Below are 21,045 nucleotides of genomic sequence, written 5' to 3'. Positions count from 1 at the left end.
CCCAAAAAAGGACTACTGGAGCCAGCCTCTGTTGTCCCAGCATGGAAGAGGGTTTCAGTGTCTTCATACTGTAGACAGATGTTTCCTTTTACATTCAAGACAACATTATTAATAAATCAATGGCACAAAACAAACCTACACACCCTTTAGCTTTTAAAGCTCTTAAAACCACAAACCAACAAACTGTTTATCGGAAGTCCACTGCTAACTGAAAGCCTTTTACAGTATGTGCTTTGGCATCATTTCAGTGCATTTTCGTCTTTCATGGGTTTGCTGCTACTGTGTGTTTAGCTTTGTATGTTCACCCCGTGACTGGCAGCTCATTCCATTTGTTTTGAGGCTGTACTGATTTAACTTTGCATTCTCAAGTTTTGGCCTCAGTTCTATGGGTTTTTCAAAGAAATTAACTAACGACTGTTCAGTCAAGAGGGATGCTAAAATGTGTTCAAAAGAGACAGTCCAGTCCCCTTCAGTCACAGGTGAAAGCTGTGAGTCTTTGTGAGGACTTTTCACAGTGTCAGTAAAAACAGCATCCTGGTCTGAAGCAGATGCCTCGGGCTGCAAGTCCTCCGTGAACTCATCTGATCCGCTCCCCAGGCTGATGCTTCTTTGTCCTACTTCTCCAATCTGAAGTAACAGTGTGGTCACAGTGGCAATGGCTTGATACAAATCATTCTCCTCTGGATCTTCATGAAACATGCTGTACAAGGTTTTGCAGAACTGAATGAACTCCCTCTGTAAAGGATGAAGAACCAAAATCAAAACTACTGAATCACCACTCTGGGTAGCTGTAGGAGTTGGGCAAGGGCACAGCAGTGCAAAGGATGTTGTGTACGTTTATGTGCTCATTTATAACATCTGCCTGCTTTCCAAAAAATGCTAGTGAAGCCACTTCAACAGTCACTGAAGCTAGGAAACCTTAGTGCTACAAATCAAAAAGTTAACAGAGCATAAAAGTATTTTGTGGCCTTGATGAAGGACATCAGAACTTCCCAGATGATCAAAGGGCAAGTGAGACATGAGGCAAGGGATAGGAGCTGTTACTAGTGGCTGTTAACAGAGAATGAGTTACAACTGAAGTAGCCATCCACAGACCTGCAAGCAACTTCCCTTGTTTCTCTCCCATCTTCCCCCATCTATTCTACTAAGAAAATTCTTTCCTGCCCATCTCTCCTTCCCTTGCTCACCCATCACAGATGATTATCAGGCTAGAAGATGTTTCCATATCCTATTATGAAATCCGTGAGCCCTGAAGTTTCATACAGTCATACTAGTTCAGGGTGGAAGGGCCTGCAGGAAGTTCAGGTAAGTGATCTTTTATGAGGGTTATGTGGCCCTACTGAATTTAGAGATTTGGTACATGCCACCCATATAAACCTGTATTTAGCAACACCAGTACAGAGGAGATTGTGAGTGTAGTCCCATCTTTGCACATTCATACATTTGTTTTATTAATACAAGACCCATTTCCCTCAAGTAGATTTCCATGTGCCAAAAACACACAAAGCTCTACTGGAACTGAGAAGAGATGTTAGGATGATGAGAACCATCAGCTGTCCTTCATTCAGTTCAGGTCAGCATTTAGGTAAGACTTGGCAAATCTCATTGGGTGATGGTTTACTTTCAAAAGAAGTTGCTTGTTCGGTGGAGAGGAGGTCAGGGAAGACAAAACAGCAATTCTTAGGAATTCTTCAGGCCTGTGAGGAGGACTTTTTCGAGCCTGTGTGAGCCTGTTTTCCAGACTGCTACACTGCAGGTGAGCATGAGTATGAAATGTTCTATTCACACCAGCCAGTCTGATGCTAGAAAAGTAGCTGAGAGTTTTTAAACATCTATCTGGATCAGAGGAGCCCAGTTCTTGATATATCTAAAGGATGAATCTAAGCCCAGGCTGAAGTTACTTTATCAGAAGACTTAAACTGTTGCATTCAGTCATTTGATTTTTAAGTGCTCTCCACCTCTTTTAAAATAGACTATAGCCTCTCTTGCACATACCTGGCTCATTTTTGGCAGTTCTTTTTCAGTTCTATTATCCTTTTCTTTGGCAAGATCCTTCAACATCTGCTTCAACTGCTTTTGGTAATCTACTGCATCACCTTTTGGAAACAGCCACAAAAAAGAGAGTTAGTTTTCAACTCACTGGAGTAAAGTGACACATTTCAAAGTAAACCCCAGAGAGCAGATATAACAGAGTAGGGTTAACATGGGAAGTTGATTATCTTCTGTGCATACACACTAGAGAACCACTTGGGACATACCATTTGATTTTCCAATGACGAGTGGTCTTGACGTTGACAGCAAAGGAGTTTTTAACGGTGAGTGGCTGTCTCGTTCATTTTCTGTGAGAGCTACCCAAAAAAAAATAGAGTAAACATGACGAATACCCCTTGACTGGTGCATAATGGTTATTTATGCTTTTAAAATGTGCATATTTGAAAAAAGCAAAGGAATTGGGCAAAGGTGTTTTTAAACTACTTCTTTAAATCCTACTGTAAAATTATGTCAATGTAATTAAGATGTCAGTTGCAGTGAGAGTCCGAAGTTTGCCAGGAATGGCACATTTAATTAAAAACTTTGCACAGGGAGACTAGCAGAGAATTTTGTCATGTAATCAGAAATCAATCAAGAAGGGATAATGGGGTTTCTACTATACACAGAGTATGAACCTTCCAAAAATCTTATTTCAGTTCATATTTTATCTAGAAGTAGCATGTAATTGGCTGCAAAAGATCTCTGAATGAAGCAGATGTGAGTCTTGACGTTGTATATCTAGAAATGTAACCCAAAAATGTTTTCACTGGAGTAGTTTTTAAAGCTCGATGAACCTAATTACCAATGCACATCCTATATGGTCCCAGCTGAAGGAAGCCAGGTTGTCCATTAAGCAGCCTTTTCCCAAAAGCTTTAACGAAGAGATTTTTTTGGGGGGAAAGAGGTGTTCATTCCCTTTCAGATTTCTTACCTGGTGGAATATGCAGCTTATATAGTAACTTTATCTTTTCATTCATTTCTCCATTATACATAACATCTGTAAGAGGAAAAAAAAAAGGAAGTGGACCAGAGCATTTACTTCCAGAGTTTAAAATAAATTTGGCATCTGGTTGTGCACAAAATATGATTGTTTGCATTGACAATGCACTAAAACATATGGCTAGTGCATTACATCAAAATATTTTAAGTTTTGCCTGTCAACAAGGAACAGCAGGTGAGAGCCATCTGGTGTGGTCTTTGTTCTTGTAAAACAGACGTGGAATGCCTAACCCTATGGAGTTTCAGCATTGTTTAAAAATATCAAGGAGGATGGCAGGGCATCTAGCAAGGCTATTTGCTGCCATAGATGAACAGGAATGTAAAAGGGGAAAGATAGAAACCATTAGGGCCATCATGTTCTTAATCTTACTGTTTATTCTACAGAACAAACCCAAAGGAGATAACTACCTCACATGTAATATAATTTATGACCAGTATGAATGAGATTCTAAACTCTCAAATGCACTGAAATACTGTGAAGAACTTTTTTTCTTTTAGTTTGAATTTCTATCCCTCTAACAATCAAAATCAAGTAACAGTATAATACAGGGCACCCTGCTTCACATTAAAAAAAAATCTAAAAAGCTTAAGTGGCAAGAATACAGATTTACTGATTTTGACTGAAGCTTTGAATGTTTTTTTCCCACGTGAGATCAGGCACCATTTGAGATGTGGTGTTTTCTTTGTCAGACAAGATTTTGGGAGAGGCAGCCTCATCTCATTAGAACAGCTGGTGGCCTCAAGACCAGCACTAGCACAGCTCTCAGTCCCTGGTGGCCTGACTTCTTTTTTTGTTCTGCTTAATGTCGACATATGAGGCAAGCAGCAGTTGGTTGTGTGAGATTAAGTCTTCAAGAATCAGTTACAAAGATGGTGTACTGGACTTTTCAAAGGTAAACTGAGAGCAACAGTCCAGTAGAGAGGATTTCCTAACATTACATGCAGATCCAAGTATAATTTTAATTCATAAAATACTTCCAACAAAATTTACTATTGTCCAGGAAATCAAATATTTTAATATAATGTACAACCATGTCCTTAGGCTGTCTTTTAAACCTTAGCAACTTTAAGTGACTGGAACACAAAAAAAATTAGCAGAGGCCACTGGTTTAGGCTCATTACAAGCCCAAGAAAACCATCTGCCCACGTACTGCCCTGACAGTTGCACGGCATTTGAACACCCCTGTCTCAGTGACGTGCCACCCACTGGCTCTGCCCACCTTCCGCCCCGCAGGGGAGCTGATACCTAAGCAGGTGGCCAGCCCCTTGAATTCAATCAGCCGGTCCATGTTGTCATCCAGGAGCCGGAAGGTCCTTTGGGCAAGGACGTCGGTGTGCTCCCCGCAGGTCCACGGCGAGACCAGCCTGTAGAGGTTAGCGAACTGCTGGGCGTCGATGCGGTACTGCTCAGCGTACGGCCTGCTGGGGTCGTGGCGCTCGACGACTGGGCTTGTCATTTCCCAGTAACACCTTATTAAATGCTCCCTCTAGGAGAAATCAGAGGTGGGAGAGAGTGAGCACCACCAGCAGAAAAAGGCATCCACCTCAAAATATGCTTGGAAATGCTCACAATTCTCTTTGCATGAGGTGTTACCATACCAAGGCCATCCCTGTGAGAAAAAGCAAAGTATGAACCTTCAAGTTAGAGCAGCCAAGTGCTGTCATGATTTCCAAAGGATAATTAATAAATCTGAAGGGAGACTGGGCAGATTCTTGGAAGAAATCAATTGCAAGCTACTGAAACTCTGTTAGCCACATCTGGCCCAGGATGGCTCTAACCAGCCAAAGGTCCAGAGAGTCTGAGAAAATCCATGGGAAGTTTTACACAGGCTTGACCTGCTTATTTATTCTCTCTCAGATTTCTCCTTTTGGATACTGTGCCTGCTAGGCTTCCCATAGGGACAAGCTGATCCAAAACACAGAGTCCTAACAAAATGAGCTGTTCCAGAGGAGCGAGAGATCTAATGAGAAAGGAACCACCACCAAGAAGTTAAAATGAGGAAAGAGGAGGAGTGCAAGCCAGTCAAAGCTCAAAGACAGAGCAGCAAAGAGTGGGAGGGAAGCACTGCAGAGCAGCATTGTCTTACAGCCACTAATGGAGGGAGGATACAGCTGCTCTTAGCCACGTAACACTAAGAACACACCACAGTCATATTCTCAGTACCTAATATTTATTGCTATGAATGAACGATACACAAGAGAAATGGCCCATTAAGAGCTATAATTACATGCTTGGGCCTCTAAATCAAGTATAGTTATGTAAGGTCAGATGTCTCTGTCTCCAAATAACTTATAATATCTTACTCAAACATCAGCTTGACAGAAAGGAATCGAAGTGGAAACTGCTTTTAGTTCTAAAGATAAAAATTAAAACTATTAGAAAATTGAGAACAAATAGGAAGAACACAGGTTTGTGGGGATTTCTCCCCCTGTGGAAAAGAGTTTTCCTTTAAAGAGCATTAGGAGATCAGGACTTCAAAGTACTGCAGAGCTCCCAGTGAGCAGAGCTATGTACAGTGTAATTTATTCTGCTTGTGGAAGTTACCAGAACCTAATTTCTCGTGGACCATTTCCAAGTAGCAAGATAGAAATGAAACTCTGAAGCAATTGTGCTTTGAAAGACTAGTACATTACAATTCCTCTTTAAGAAGTGGGCAAGCACAGAAGGGATGAAATGACAACATCCCACCCAAACAGTACCGCCCAGGCAGAGGACATGAGGCAGCTCTGCAAAGTGACAGCTGGAAGTTATTCCCAGAAGCCTCATATGAGTGCATCCCCTATGCGTCAGGGAGACCAACCTTGAACAAGTCATACAATTCTTCTAAATCTTCTGGAAGAATTGAAACATCTGGGATAACAACTCGGAGCTTAAAAATAAAGAAAAAACATGTTAGCATCTGTCTTTTCTCCTGTTCTCACTGACACAGGCAGACACTTGAGCCTGGCAGGGACTGTTATTCATGTAGCAGGGCTGAAAAGAGCAGTATTGAAAAATCTTTGCAATTTTCCCTGCTTCTTTAGGTTCACCAGCTGGTCAGATCTGTGAAAAGAGAGATCCCCAAGGGCTTTTAGAAACAAAGACAGGAAGTCCCTAAGCTACAGGTCACAGGAGGCCAGGGAAGCTTCACATCAAGCATGCTCTCCTCTTACGGAGGAGGACCGCCTAGGGCCGCGGTCAGAGACAAGGTGCTGGGCTGTACAGTCCTGCAGTTGTTCTTAACATGAAAGCCACCCTAGAAAACAATGCCCGTGGCCACAAAAGAAAAAACAAACCCATCAACACCCCAAGTGAGAGCTTTTACCAGAGTCAGTATAATGACCCTCCCTTGTTTCAAGATCTGGTGGTGCCATCTACAAAACGAAAGCCATCTGCCTCCAGAGAGGAGATGTTCGGCTGCCTCAGTTGAAGCATTACCCTATACTCACCACGTTTTGCTTGGTTGTGTCTTCATGGCTCTGCAGGACACGGATTCGGTGCTTGTAGCGCATGTGCTCTATCTGTTCCACAGAGTGGTCTCCAAATTTCTACAAAGGAGGGACAGGAATTTATTGTTTCTGTAGAATTTTATGATATTTTTATTTCTCATTTACTGGAAATACAACTGCGACAGTATTGTGAGTCCTTGAAGAAAAAGCATACCCAGTCTTTAACTGATCTGTCAGTGTCGATATTTATACTGCACCTCATCTCGTGCATTTGAGTGCTTAGTCAAGGGAATCTGGAAGGATGTGTATTAACTTTCAAAACATGCCTGCTGAATTTAACTTTTTCCTGTATTAAAAAATTCTAACTGCAATGACCAGTAGACATGGAGCAGTATTTACCTCATAGGAGTCATGAATCAGGTTAGCTATTTCAGTCACTGGAGAGGCTTCTTGGTCGTCGCTGAAGAAGGCATGGTGATTACCAATAGGTGGCAGAGGGCTTTCCTCATTTTTGACATGTTCTAAAAACCTGAAGGGAATAAATGTAAGCAACACAGATTACTTTGCACTGTGCTCTTCTCAATATAGATAAGCAAACAAGTCTTATGGCTCAGACTTAGAAAGAAACTGGGGTTTGGGCTGCTGGGCTTTTCAAAAATGCCTTCAGTGGTTACTCATCTGAGGAGCAACAAACCAGCCAAATAACTAAATACTGCCCAAGGAAGAAAACTTGTGTCTCCTTGAAGTCTGTAACAGGAAGCCCGTCAGTCTAGGGAAAGCACGAAGAGCAGCAGTAAATATTGCCCACTGACGCAGTCGGTGCAGGGCTCGGCGCTGCCAGGAAATTTCACAGGACATCTACTTGTCCAGTGTACAAACCCCATTGTTTAAAGTAGACACTGCAAAAGCAGCAGCAAGGTGGAGGATCCTGCCAGTGTCTGCAGAGCGCTGTCATCATCACAACAGCACCCAAATGTCTTTCTTTTATGGCAGAAGACTCTGCAATGGAAGGAACATTCCTGCGTGGCCATACCTGCTCAGAATCATCAGGGCCTGTCCATCATCCTTGCTGTTACACAGATCCACAGCGTTGGCTTCCAGTATGGCCAAGCCCAGTTGGAAAATGGCTTTGATCCCATCGTAGAAGAAGCAGTCCACAACATTCACAGCACTTTCCAAGGGCATGATGCTAAGGAAAAGGGTAAGGAACCACGAAAGAGAGATGGAAGCTAAGGTGGTCAGATCCTTCATATGTTCAGCCAGCTCTGGAAGTTGTTCTTTTATAAGCTCTTCGAACACCGACTGGTCTACCTGAGCACCTGGCAATTCATAAAGAAACAGTATTAGCCAGGACTGACATAGGAAAGATATTATTTAAAGCTAATAATCGCTATCAACTGCAAGACTTTCTACAATTTTAAACTGAAAAAATACACACTCATCTACAAGGAAAAATCCCATTATCCTCCTGCTGTGGTCTCAGCCCCAGCCCACATGACCGTAATCCAGACTGAACAACTTGCGGCAAAAAAATTGGTTTGATTCTGCTGAGGACCTTTAAATTGCAATGAAATAGTAACAGCAGGAGCTGTTGTTTTCAGCTAAAAGAGCACATCATAAAGTGCAAGGAAAAGCAATCTTAAAGCATTTTACTGTTTGACTTGGGGCTTATGCAGTGAAAAGCAGGCAGGGCACATTCCTCCCCGGCATATGCACTCAAGCAAGCAGGTAGTAGAGCTTTCGTTCTGTGTAAGAAAATTTAACATGAAAATACAGATATGGCTACAGACACTAAACAGGAAGAAAAATACACATTTACACATAAACGTGCACGTATAAATACATGTACATACATATAGATATGTATTTTAAGAACAAAAGATTTCTGCAATGCCTGGCTATAAGCTTTCCTACCTGTCCCAACCGGTCTTTTCAAAAGGAACAGATCTGGGCTCTGTTTCAGCTACTAGCTCAGTCCTGCTTTGTAAGCAACTGTTGTAGAATCAATGCTGTTGAAGTGGCCTTTGTCTGTAAAGCAGATCTGCCACGTCAGTCAGCTTTTCAATTATTTTGTCTTTTGAGCTATTTCATTTCTTTCTCACACTCTATATTGTGCTGATATTAGGAGATGGCTTTAACTGCTATGAAATTCTGAGACATACATACCCTCAGCACTCAAAATTTCTGTTGTCCAAAAGCAGAATATAACCTCAACAATTTGTGGCAGAAAGCCAGCATATTTTGGCTTTGTATCCAATCATAATTAAAAAAAAAAGAAAACCCAGCTATGACTTTTCTGTTTTAGAACTTTTCACATCAAGCCACAAAGAGCTTCTTCTGCTGGCTGTACAACCATTACACACCACAAATAAAAAATAAGTGCCCAGGGACATGCAAAGAGCTTTTGAGAAACACATCAAACATAGTCCTTTCTTTGAAGAGATAGCCTTCCACATCAGATGATCATAAATAAGAGCGGCAGAGAAAACAGAGGAGAAAACAGGTTACTCAACAGAGGGCTGGTTTTCATTCAGTGTCTGGTTTGGGTTTTTTAACATGCTCAACACAAACAATTTTATAGCCATAGTTAACACAGACCAATAGAGCTGGTTTAAGGGATATTTGACAAAAGCCAGAGACAGATAAGGAGACACATATAAAAAGATCATTCTAGCCTCAGAGGCTTCACAGGAGAGACTGAGGTTTAAAATAGGAGTGAAATGCTGCCCAGATCTTTTGCAGAAGATTGTATTACAAATAATTGTTGACATTGTACAGCAAAGTCAAGCAGGTGTATTCAAAGTGACTCTTACGCCCACTTTTTCAGAGAGCTCCCAGAAATCATGAAATCTGAACAACTGAACCTCTGACACATTACAGCATGAAACCATAACAAGGTAGGAAAATAGCAGGGTATCATTTTTTTAAAAATAATATGACTCAAGATGCAAACTAAATGACATCTCCAAGACTGAAAAAGCAAATCAAGTGATGTTTTCACTGTTTCAGTAATTACAATAACAAGATGATGACAGTCTTAACAGATAAGTAGGGTAAGATGGCTTCCTGGTTTATGAAGAGGATAAATAATGGGTGCCAGCCCTGCCTGCAGGCTTTTCCTATTTGCAAGCAATGAAATGATGAAAGGGCTTGTGGAAAGACACAGTGGTCATGGCTCATAAGGCTGAAGGATGGAGATGGTCATGTGATAAAATAAAAAGGTTCAGTAGGATGAATTGCCTAAGTTTTTAAAGCAAAAATTATTAAAAAAATAAATAACTAAATAACATATTTTGAATGTCATAAAGAAACAGCCCAAGAGAAGATGGAGCTAAGAAGGCCTGTTAAAACCAAGGTCATTAATTAGTAGCTGTTTTGATTGTAGAGATTACTGGCTGACACTGAAGAGGAAACGCACAGTGACAGGTACCAAGGTCAGAGAGAGTTATAGAGAGGTCACCAAAATTAAAGAGGAATCAAAATTTGGACAACCGTGTTGGCAGTGTGGACAAAGAGGAAAAACTGGGTCTTGGAAGGGTTATGCAGGAAGCAAAAATGCAAAGTTTAGACAGGAGCTGGTTACAAATCAAAAAAGAAGGTCATCTGAAATGCAAAGCCAAGTACAGTAACTCAAGCAACAGAAACCAGAGAGGAGGGACAGGATGGAGAAGATCAGTAGCACCAATTTGTTTACACTAAGGCCTAGGGTAAATTAAAGCTTCAGAAGCAACTGCTCAGTGAAGCAACAATGCTGCAAAATTACATCACTGCTATTTGACTAAGAGGAGCAGGGGAACTTCTGAGTCGAAGTCCCTGGTTCCTCGCACCGTGGTGAGTCATGGCAGTGCCTCTTTTAGAGTCATGGTCCTCCTTCCTTTGGGTTCAGATGGCAGAAAACTGAGAGACAGTCAACCAAGACTATCAGCACTCAAACAACATGGTGACTGACAGTCCTTATACAAACCCAGAATCAAGTACAGCTCAGGGCAGTGATATGGCCAGCCTAGTGGGACATCTCAAGTTCGTTTGAGCGTAGAGAATGCTACTTTTAAGGGGCAATAACCCAGCAAACACCCAGCAACTCAAGGCAGGCCGATGATATCCAGAGATGCACAAAGACAGATTAAAGTGGTCTTTCATTTTTAATCGAGGAAGGAGAGAAACAAATACGGAAGTCATCAAGATAGCAGTTTGAAGTGATGTTTGGAGGCAAGAACCAAAATGCTGACAAGTGCAACAGTTACAGTGCCCAGTCCACTAGCTGAAAATACCAATGGTGTTCAAAGCACCACAAAACACCCTAAGCAAAACTCTCCTTTAACTTACCTTCCTGCCAGCTGAATTACAAGACAATAACAGTTCAGGAGGGTGGTATGATCATCCCATCCTCCATGCAAATGATTGGAAATTTTCTCAGATGTCTCCTCAAAGTCCCCAGGCAACACAACTGTGCCCACACTGCTACTGCCAGGGATTTCCTCTTACCCTCACCTCCTCACAAGTGATCATAATCTCTCCCTTTCCTAAACTGTGGCTAAAGAGTAAGGTTAACATTAAGGAGGGGAAAAAAAAAAAATCTATCAAGCCGTTTGTCTTGGATTGCGCAGACAGAAAGCTATTTTCCCCGCCCTAAAGGAGTGAAATAAAAACACTCTCAGAGAACTGGAAATGTAAATGGAAATTACTATTCACAAATATATACAAAAATACAAAATACACAAATTGATATTCAGCCTTGGCCCGGTTCTCCACCTGGGCTTTTCCCAAAATCTCACTAGTTCAAAACTTTCCAAAGCCTTCTCTTCAACCAGGCTTCTGGTACTTCTGGAGGACTTTCTTTTCCTCTTAAACCCATAATGCCATTCTGTCAGATGAGGAAGTAAAGTGACTGAAAAGAACAAATCCACTTTCTTGTATGTACATCTGTAATTACTGTGTGAAGCTGCTCAGCATCTCTCTCTTGGTGCATTAAGGCACCTTCACTAGTCTTAAAAACAGTTGCACTGCAAAGGAGACACAGCACATGCAGTACAAGGCACGCACTGCAGAGGGACAGAACTTATTTCTTAAAGCAGCATCTCACATTGAGAGGTTTTGCATCAGCCCTCATTACAAAGGGCCACTTTATGTGCAAGTCTGTATTACTCCAGCAGCCAGGCAATGCAGACACGTCAGATCAGAAATTAGCTACCCTAGCAGATCTTTCCTGGGTTCATCTTAAACAGCTCAAGTCTCTAAGACTGAATGCTCCTAATCACAACACACAAGCTCTTCTGTTTTTACCTAACAGGCAAAAGTGCCACCGCCTTCTGACCAATAGAAAAAAGAAGACACACTGTAAAGTTGAGCATTTATGGTTCTTGCAGTTCAAACTCTTCAAACCAAAACCACCCCTAGGTGAACTCTGAGCAGCCACCACTGCTGTCCCTGCACACTGCACAAATCAATGGACCACCTCACCCATGGGGTCTGGACTTCTGAAGACCCTGAGCATTTTATTCACCCCAGTGCCATCCGGCTGCCCCTTCCCAGTTAGCAAGAAGAGAAACAGAAGCTCACCTATCACTCGGTGGTTGAAGTAATCTGGCAGCATTCGCTCACACACAGCAACCAGCAGCCAAAAGGCTTCTTCCTCTTTGGCATACAACAGCAACACGGAGGTCAAAATGTTCATAGACTTACAAAAGGCAAAGAAGAAAATGAGATTTATTAGTGGCAGCAAATCCTACTGACAAAAGCTGAATTGTGGCTATTTTTAAACAAACAAAAGTAGCCTAACATGAAATAAACAACTGCCAAAAAAAAGAACAAACAGCAAGAGAAAGGGGACAGTGAATACACAATAGCCCAAAGGCATAACAAACTTCTGAAGCTCATGTATATTGCTTTTCATAAGAGAAATAGGAAACAACTGAGAAAAGCACAGTACTGGATCTTTCCTGATACAAAGTAGGTAACTCACAATGCAAGATGTTTTGGGGCTGCTTTCCCTACCTTCCTGTGTTGGGTCTGGTCTGACGTTAATCAGAATTCAGAGAGATGCACAGAAGGTAAAGTCACTATTTTAGCTAGGCAGCTGCATGAAGTACTTTGACAATTTGTCATCAGTTTTGGAAGAAAGGGGCAGAACTTTAGTGCATTAAACCAGTGCTCTACGTGAATCTCATCTCTGCAGGCCAGTATACTCTGCATTGTCTCCCAGTATAGTACAAGAAATGTACCTTGGAGCAAACAGAAGCATCCAAAACACTTCCACCCCGACTCTAAATGAAGTTTGAAAAACTATGACGGAATATTTTTATTAAACCAGAGCTTTTTGTTAAGCCACTTGTTTCCCAGAGTAAATGCCATTTAATAAACCCATGTACTTTCCATAACTAAAAGACATTATTTATCATAACTACCATTAAGAATATTCCCAAGAGAACAATAAAACCGAGAGAGTGGAAAGAGGGAAGAAAGCAGCAACTGTTATCCCACTGGGAGGTTCTCACCTGGCAGTATCCTATTTTGGGGTTCCTGTGTGCGTAGGCCGTGAGCACCCTTCTGAGGGCAGCTATGCCGGTCTCGCTCTGGAAGGCAGGGTGCTCGGGAAGCGAGCGGTGGAGGTCACGCTCGATCTCCTCTGTTGCCATACAGCACTTGCCCATAGACGCCTCCACCAAATGTATGTAGTAACCAGGATGCGAGGCAAGATCCGTCACGGCATCTGAAAGCAACAGGAAGAGAGAAAGAGGAAGACACCAAGTGGATTAGGATGATGCTAAACTTAGTGTTGTAGGAATCGATGCTCAAAAGGATGTAAGCAAGATGGTTTTCCCCAAGGTCCATGAATTTAGTGAAAATTCCAGACCTGAAAGAAATAAAGTCTTAGCAGAACACATCTTGAAGACAAAATAATTATCATAGAGTCATAGAATGGTTTGGATTGGAAGGGACCTCATAAATTATCTAGTTCCAAGCCCCCTGCCATAGGCAGGAGCACCTCCCACTAGATCAGGTTGCTCAAGGCTTCATTCAGCCTGGCCTTGAACACCTCCAGGGAGGGGGCAAATATCAGCTTCTATGACGCAACATCATTCAAAACACCTTAATAGTGACATTGAACAGAACACTTCCTCAGCAGAAACTGTTACTGGGAGAAACGTACTCAGAGCTGTTCACCATCCAAGGAGGTATAACTGCACATGAAGGAAGGCATTTTACAAACGTTTGAACGTGTCATGTACCAGATTAAGGACTAAACTTGAGACCATATTTTAGGCACATTCTGGGTCTGCCAGATCTGTGGACGAAATTAGTTGTGGGGGTTTTTTCCTATCTCCAGTTTCTATTACCCTTGCCAACATTCAACAAGAAGCAGGAACAGGACAAGCTGACTGTAAGATGTCATCATTTTGCAATAATTTTATTTTGCAACGATTTGATTTGTCTAGGGTTAAATCAATATCTATGCTACAATCTAATTGTTGCTTGAAGATGAACATTATTTCATGAAAACATGACGTTAATTTTAAATTACACAGATGAAGAAAATGTTATTTCAATTCTTCTGCACATCATGCTCTGTCACATCCTGAGATAAAATTTTTACCCATCTACCTAGGTACTTCCTTGCACTTATTAGTTAAGTTCAGATCATCTCTCTTCTGTGAGCAGTATCATAAGCTCTGGGTAAACAACATTTAATTGCCCTTGTGAGATTTCTTGCCTAAATATTTTGCCATGTTCAGAATCAGATGATGCCTACATTCAACATTTCTAAGCATGCCCACCTGAGAAGAGCAGCCAGAGTTTGCCTCTTAAGGATTCAGGGATTCCCATAGCAACAAGTTTTCTGATCTTCTCTGTGCGAAACATGCAGACAGTTCTGCCGTATTCTACAAAATGGTCATTCCACAGGCTCTCTTTGATTTGCTCCCTGGACTGGGAACAAGGGGATGTATTTTAAAAGAACAAATCATGTGTGTGTGAGAACTGGTAAACAGAAACATTTTACAGTCCACAAGGTACTTCCTTTGCCAATGAAAATGGGAAGACTGCTTTAAGGACTACATCTTTCTCCATTTTGCACATGCAGCTACCCCTCAGGGAGAAAAATTATAAATATTCACCAGAAAGAAATGGGGGAGAGGGAGAAAAAAACACTCCAAGAAAAGAGAAGTCATTACCCCATATCTCATTTCTCCAGCCAACGCAAAGTTCATTTTATTGAAAATATCTGTTTGATGTCAGCTCAGCTTTTTTAAAAACAAGAAAAACAAAACAAAACCTAAGTTCCTACAGCTTCCCCGAAGTGTTACATACCTTTCCAAAATCAAGGCCTGCCACTCCTGGCTGATGAAAGTCTGACCTTAGCGCTTCTGCATTGAGCAAGTAACTGCTCTCCTTTCCACATTCGCTTCTCTCCTTGCCTTGTGAAGCCTCTGTTCCCAGACATGGAGGCTCACTGTCCCTGAGCATGCATGTGGATCCAAAGGCAGGACTGTTCTGCAATACAGAATCAAGGTGGTAATGACTGATAAGAGACTAAGAACTACATCCTCAGCTGTCTTCGAGACATGGAGCTGAGTTAGCCTTTGCCTTTTGCACCAAAACCTTTCATACCTTTCAGTAGGAAAGGACTTATTCAAGACTTCATACAAATTATCATTCATTTGTACGTCAAGAAAATGATTGTTACTTTAAAATAGAAGTTGCTGGTAAATTCTACGTGTTCTTGATGAGAAGCTACCAAACAGTCTTCTATTTTAGTTAGGATTTAAAAAAAAAACAGTGAACAATGCATGTGGGAGAGGGATCATCTTTTTCAATCCCCTGCCCAAAGCAGAACCACTCAGACCAAGTTGCTGGAGGCTGTGTCCAGATGAGCTGAGTAGCTCAAAGGAAGCCACAGCCTCTCTGAGCAGCCTGGTCCAGCTCTTGGTCTGTCCTTGAGGGTAAATCTTTATACCTATTCAGATTCTTCCCTTGATGCATCTTGGGACTGTTGCCACTTGTCTTTCAGCTGACATGTCTAAGAAGAGCGTGGCTCCCTCTTTATCTGTAACTCCCCATTAGCTAGTGGAAGACAGACCGAACAAACCCCGCTCCCTCAGCATCTCTTCATAAGGCATGTTCTCTAGCCCCTGACCATCTTGTAGCCTTCTGCTAGATTTACTCCAATTTGTCAAAGCTTTTCTTGCGTGGTGGGGTAGAGTCATCAGCCCTCGAAGTGCTGAACAAAAGGGAATAATGACATCCATTGACCTGCTGGTTACAATCCTGCTAGTACAGCCCCTGCTGGCCCCCTCCAACGTAAGAGCACACCGACTTTTAAGTTCAACCTGTTGTCCACCATGACCACCCTGCCTTTTCCACATGGCTGCTCTAGAGCCAGCCAGAATCCAGCCACTACTGGCATGCCTACCAGCATGGGGTTACTCTGCCAGGCTTTGCATTTGCCTTTGTTGAAATTCATAAAACCTCTCTCAGCCCATTCCCTCAGATTGTTGAGGTGCCCATGCAGGGCAGCCCTGCACCACACCATATTCATTGCTCCCCTCTGGTGTGTCAGTCACAACCAAACCATGCTGCAGGTGTGCTCAGGCAGGTCTTTACAGAAGGCATGAGACAGCACTGGCCCAAGATCAACCACCTGAGGAAGGTAGGAAAATGGACCAATGGATAAATATATTGAGCTCATAATAAAGAAAAAAAACAACAAAAACAAACAAACAAACAAACAAAAAAAACCAACCAAGCAGAAGTTCAGTACCTGGTTTCTATTTTGCACATTGTTACAATGCAGTGGGTTGCTGGAGTTCACTTCTCTTAACCTCTGGAGCAGGTTCTCCACTAAAGTATCTCGGTCCTTCAGCTCGATGAACTGAAAGGCCATCTTGCTCCTTATGCTAACGATGATGGGATTAGGGAGAAGACTTGTGTCCTCCATCTTCTCTATACTGATTACCTTATCCAGAGACATTAAAGAAAACATATCATGCACCACATCCGCAGAAACATCTTCAAATATTCTGTATGTACCAAAACACAGTATTCATATGCACACATGCTTTAAACACGGTTATTCATATTGGCTTTCCTCGATAAGACCTATCACCTAAAGTTCATGGTCTCTTTAGAAGCTCAGTGCAGGCACCAAAAAATATCCCAGCTGCCTTCTCCCTCTCTCCCCCCAATTAAAGGACTTTGTGACCCACTTCTGGAGAGTGGACTGGCAGGAAAGATAAGAAAGCTGAGTGGGATTAAAATAAGATTTAGAAAAGGATCAACATGATCAGATTCTGGGGGACAGAGGAGGAAACTGACTTTCACACTTTTGAAGATGGAGAAAACAGTTGTTTTGTTGTTTCTGACTAAGTATATATACCACTGTTCTGTTATTGTTTCATTTCTGTAACAGGGAAAGGTAAGCTGCTACAGTTAGGATATCATTTGGTTGTTACACTGTTATTAGTCAAGGATGAAAGGATAGCTTTAATTAAGCGATCGTAACAGCCTTATCAGGCAGGCATTTGCTGACAGCTTCCTTCTCTTCTACTCCCACCACCTTCCCAGGCACTCTCCTTCCATTTAAATAAACCTCTGATTTCATGGAAATTTGGCAGCTTGCTAGTACATCCACAGTTCCCTCTTTTTCTCTCTGCCCTGCAGCTTTATGAAGTATCCACAGGTTTGATCGAGTTTGTCTATGGAGACAGAGTTTCTACACTTTTAAGTGTTGATCCCAGACAAGGGTGTTTTTGTATTGTTAGAATGGGTCCAAGTTGAACTCTCCATCAGCATCAAGCCAGACTTAGGGATTTGTGGAGCTGGGAGTCTCAGACCAAGCAGACTCTACTTCTGCAGTGTTCTGTCCAGCCTGCATTGCCTGTCCATACTTAACTTTGAGGGTGATGTTGAACCACTCATATTTTTAGGAACTCATGCCCTAATGAGTCTCACAACAAGCTTTACAACAATCCTGTAGGCACGGTACACACAAGCACCCTACTCTTTTTCATCAGATGATGGTTTGCAGATAAGTGAAATGATAGTGGATGCTTAGAGCAGAAAAAGGCAGATAAGGACCCAAAATGAAACAAACAAACAACTCTACCTCTCTGAGTGGGATGATAACATTGCAGCTGCCATTTTCTTTGCTGGCAAAACAGATATAACTGTCTGAAGTATACATCCTTCCCACTGTGTGACAGCGACTAAATGGTGTCCAGAGAGAACAGTCTACAACTTCATGCAGCTTCTCCTTCCTGGGCAATCTGAAGAAGGCCCGAAAGAATTCGTTCTGTGCTCTGGCTTCAAGATCCCTTAAGAGAAAACAGTAAGAGCAAATCACAAGACCCCAAAAGCTAGGACATGCAGCACGAGACTCACTTTTCTTGTTAGCTTCACCAAGAGCAAGGGATACAGAATAAAGGCACCACACACAGCAATCTTAACTACATGAACAGATGGATAAACTGATTGTTTAACAGTAAGGTCAAAAGCAATTCTTGTAGTGACTAGGAAAGGAAAGGATACTAATTTAAATCAGCTGGTTTGCTGGGTTGGGTTTTTTAATTATTATTCAACCATGCATTTTCTGTTGCTGCTGTATGACTTTCCAGCCTCAAAGAGTTACAGATTTCAGTGCCCAGAAGACAACTAAATCTTTCATCTGATGAATATAAATTGAGCAACAGAGATTAGTCTTACGTTTGTTATGTCCCTTCCCAGCAGCAGTACTAACATCACCCAAGGGATTTGCACCTGCACCCAAAAGTAATGTATTTGCTTGAAGAGCACTTCCAAAGTGGTCAGTAATAGAGGAATTAATGATGGTGTCATCTACAGCATTTCATCCTTTACTTGAAGAGGTATCAACCTATGAGAGCCCTCAGAACAGTTGCAAAACACAGAACAGTTACAAATCATTTACAGACTTATTTGGGAGTAACCGCATCAGCTACATTCAGTTTGGAATCGACTTCCTTCACGTCATCCATTGACATTTATGTGCAGAGAAAAGGTTTAAATAAACAAAGCTTTCATTTCTGAGCTATGGTTATACAGAGTTGGCTTTGGGAATTTTTTTTCTTTTTTTTTTTTTTAATTAAGAAGTCTACAGTAATTTAGAGAACTATGCAATTAGATTAGAAACAGGCCATGGCTATTAGCTCACCAACAGCAGCTCCAGAAACATTAGGGCTTAAATTTTTATTATACTACAAGTAAATTTTTCCAAACATGATTCACCTTAGGGGGGGGAAAAAAAGCCAGCTTTGTTCCATTGAAAGAATTTAAAGCGTGGGCTGAAGCATTATAGGGAGCGGTACCTTGGTGCTGTAAATCCTTTCTCTCCTCCTTCCTTCACCCTCCTCTTCTGCAGACACCTTCCCCCCATCCCAGCCCTGGTGTTTAAAAATAGAGATAGATGAAGCCTCTGCTTCAATATGTGAATCAGTTGTTTGTGTCTTTTTATGTCAGTTTAATCCACAGAAAAAAATAAAGCCATGTGAAACAAGGATGGATACAATCCGTAACAAACTGAGACCTGAGAAGGGAAGATCTGTATCTGAGACCAACAGAAAAGACAGAATGTGCTCTACCAGCATTCGGCTGCTGTTTCCTTCTAAAGCATTATCTTCCTTAATAATATTATCCAAGGAAAACAGACAAATAGTCTCCTGTTTTTCACAGAGAACAAAGAGAAACCCTCTTTGTGAAGGAAGACAAAAAGGTTGCTCCTAAGTTAAAATTCCACAGCGAGAGCAGCTCTGATAAGTGCCCACAGCAATCTGCTATTGTGACAAAGCTGGATCAGGATATGCCTCCTAGTTAACTCACCACTAAAATATTTTCCATTTCTGCACAGCACAGATGAATGCTACTGATAGCATCTGCAGTCAGGTCTGGGTAGAGCTGTGCTCTCCTGCTATTGTGCTGAGAAGGTATGACCCTCCCTGGATCTACTCTCTGTTAAAATCACTATACCTTTATATGATTGTCTTTGATTTAAGAGTTGACTGTTTCTAATTCTCCAAAATCTGCAGTTCTGAGTTTTCAGGACTTTCCTGCGTCTCTCGAGTCTGCAGGTTCCAGGTGTGGGGCCTTTCAGACAAGAAGGGACAAGTCTTTAAGCTGAAGAATGACATTTCCCGTAAGTGAAACTAAGTAAATTCAGCAAGCACTGCATCCAGCCTCCTCACACCATACAGGGGGAAGGCTGCCAACCCAAACATCCCTGGAACTGCCTGTCCCCTGGTGACTCATGACACAGGGTCGCACAGGGCCACTGCAGAGACCACCCTGCAGCCAGGGCTGCCCCAGAGACAAGTGCCAAAATAGGGACCAGCCTGCTGGTGGGAGGGATCCTGGAAAGAAAAATAGCAGAGGGATGAAAACGCTGTCAGCACCTACCACCGTGAGCTCAAACATGAAGCTTTGTTAGAAAGTGGCACATGGTGGAAATATTTCCTGTTAGGCAGGCAAATTCTAGGGCTTAAAGCAATTGCTTCCCTTCATAAATAGAGCCAAACAAAATTAGAGCTGGTTAAAAAAGAAACCCAAACCCTGTAACTCAAAAACAACCACAAATTAAATTAGCTTCTAAAACAAGACAGGCAATTGTTTAAACATGATACAGGCAAAGATTCAGCAGCTGGGCCATGTCATCAGGTCCCACAGCTTCCATTCTGAATTTTGCAATGCCTCCAAAGCTGAACAGAACCACAAACTTTCTACCTGCCCAATCTGTTTGAAATTTTATTGTCTAGCTTAAGAATTCCCATGTTGATTTGTTTTATTAAGAAAATGCAGTATACTGAGCTGTAGCTAAGAAAAAAAAAGGAATGGTATCATTATGTAAAAACAATGTTTACCAAGTGTTTCCACACGCATCAAGAGAATAAAAGGCTAGAAAATGCAATTGCCTTGCTCCCTCCTTTTCAGAAAACTCAGCAATTCTTTCCACACACAGTTCCCAACTTGCACAGTACAGGATCCTGGATTGCCTCCAACTCCAGCACTTCAAAGTGAACGGCAAGTCTGAACTGTGGTAACTCCTTCTGTGTGACCCCTGTGTTACCTTCCAAGAGTTTTAAATTAAAGGAAATAACACACAAGACTAACAAAATGCCTAAAAGTATCAGGACACTCAAAATTACATTCTCACTGTCAAATGTGTTTTTCTCTGCTTTAAATTTAATAGAAGTCAGCTTGGCAAGATTTTAGCTCTGCTGAGTCATTTGCTGCTTACCTAAAACCTAAACACACTGGTTGACCTCTTGTTTGCAGAGACCAACTACCAGACTCCTTTTGCTTTTCAGTCTCCAGAAAGTTACAGATTTTGGAAATAACATATCCATGTTCTGTTTATTGGAAGAGCAGCTACAATCATTTGGCAAGAAAAGTTTCTCATAAGCAAGCCAGGAGAAGCTATCTGAGAAGAGCCAACACGGACTTGTCAGGACACATGTAAACTGAACATCATTCCTTTACGTAGCAGGAATACTGGACTTGTAGAGGAAAGAAATGCAATGGATATTTTAGCCAGAATTTATGGAAGTCTTGATATTTCCTCACATAGAACTAATGAAACTGAAG

At 41.8% G+C, this 21,045-nt stretch overlaps 1 protein-coding gene across 1 annotated transcript in view; it reads right to left on the bottom strand.

The window, feature by feature from the left end:
• Positions 1 to 243: 243 nt before the first annotated feature.
• The window catches only part of TBC1D8 (TBC1 domain family member 8), a 52,956-nt gene continuing 32,154 nt past the window's right edge, over positions 244 to 21,045 (bottom strand). The window contains exons 6-20 of the mRNA XM_054400178.1: positions 17,561 to 17,768; positions 16,217 to 16,411; positions 14,767 to 14,949; positions 14,235 to 14,385; positions 12,954 to 13,168; positions 12,019 to 12,136; positions 7,493 to 7,778; positions 6,859 to 6,988; positions 6,460 to 6,558; positions 5,832 to 5,900; positions 4,277 to 4,517; positions 2,963 to 3,028; positions 2,259 to 2,348; positions 1,996 to 2,096; positions 244 to 735 (exon numbers count right to left, since the gene is read on the bottom strand). Coding sequence (XP_054256153.1) covers positions 277 to 735; positions 1,996 to 2,096; positions 2,259 to 2,348; positions 2,963 to 3,028; positions 4,277 to 4,517; positions 5,832 to 5,900; positions 6,460 to 6,558; positions 6,859 to 6,988; positions 7,493 to 7,778; positions 12,019 to 12,136; positions 12,954 to 13,168; positions 14,235 to 14,385; positions 14,767 to 14,949; positions 16,217 to 16,411; positions 17,561 to 17,768 — 2,611 coding nt within the window. The 3' untranslated portion in view covers positions 244 to 276. The remainder of the gene's footprint in view (positions 736 to 1,995; positions 2,097 to 2,258; positions 2,349 to 2,962; positions 3,029 to 4,276; positions 4,518 to 5,831; positions 5,901 to 6,459; positions 6,559 to 6,858; positions 6,989 to 7,492; positions 7,779 to 12,018; positions 12,137 to 12,953; positions 13,169 to 14,234; positions 14,386 to 14,766; positions 14,950 to 16,216; positions 16,412 to 17,560; positions 17,769 to 21,045) is intronic.

Source organism: Indicator indicator, chromosome 1 (assembly GCF_027791375.1).
Source record: "Indicator indicator isolate 239-I01 chromosome 1, UM_Iind_1.1, whole genome shotgun sequence".
Lineage (NCBI taxonomy): Eukaryota > Metazoa > Chordata > Aves > Piciformes > Indicatoridae > Indicator > Indicator indicator.
The sequence above is the reverse complement of the archived record's forward strand: the minus strand, read 5'-3'. Positions and strand labels throughout refer to the sequence as shown.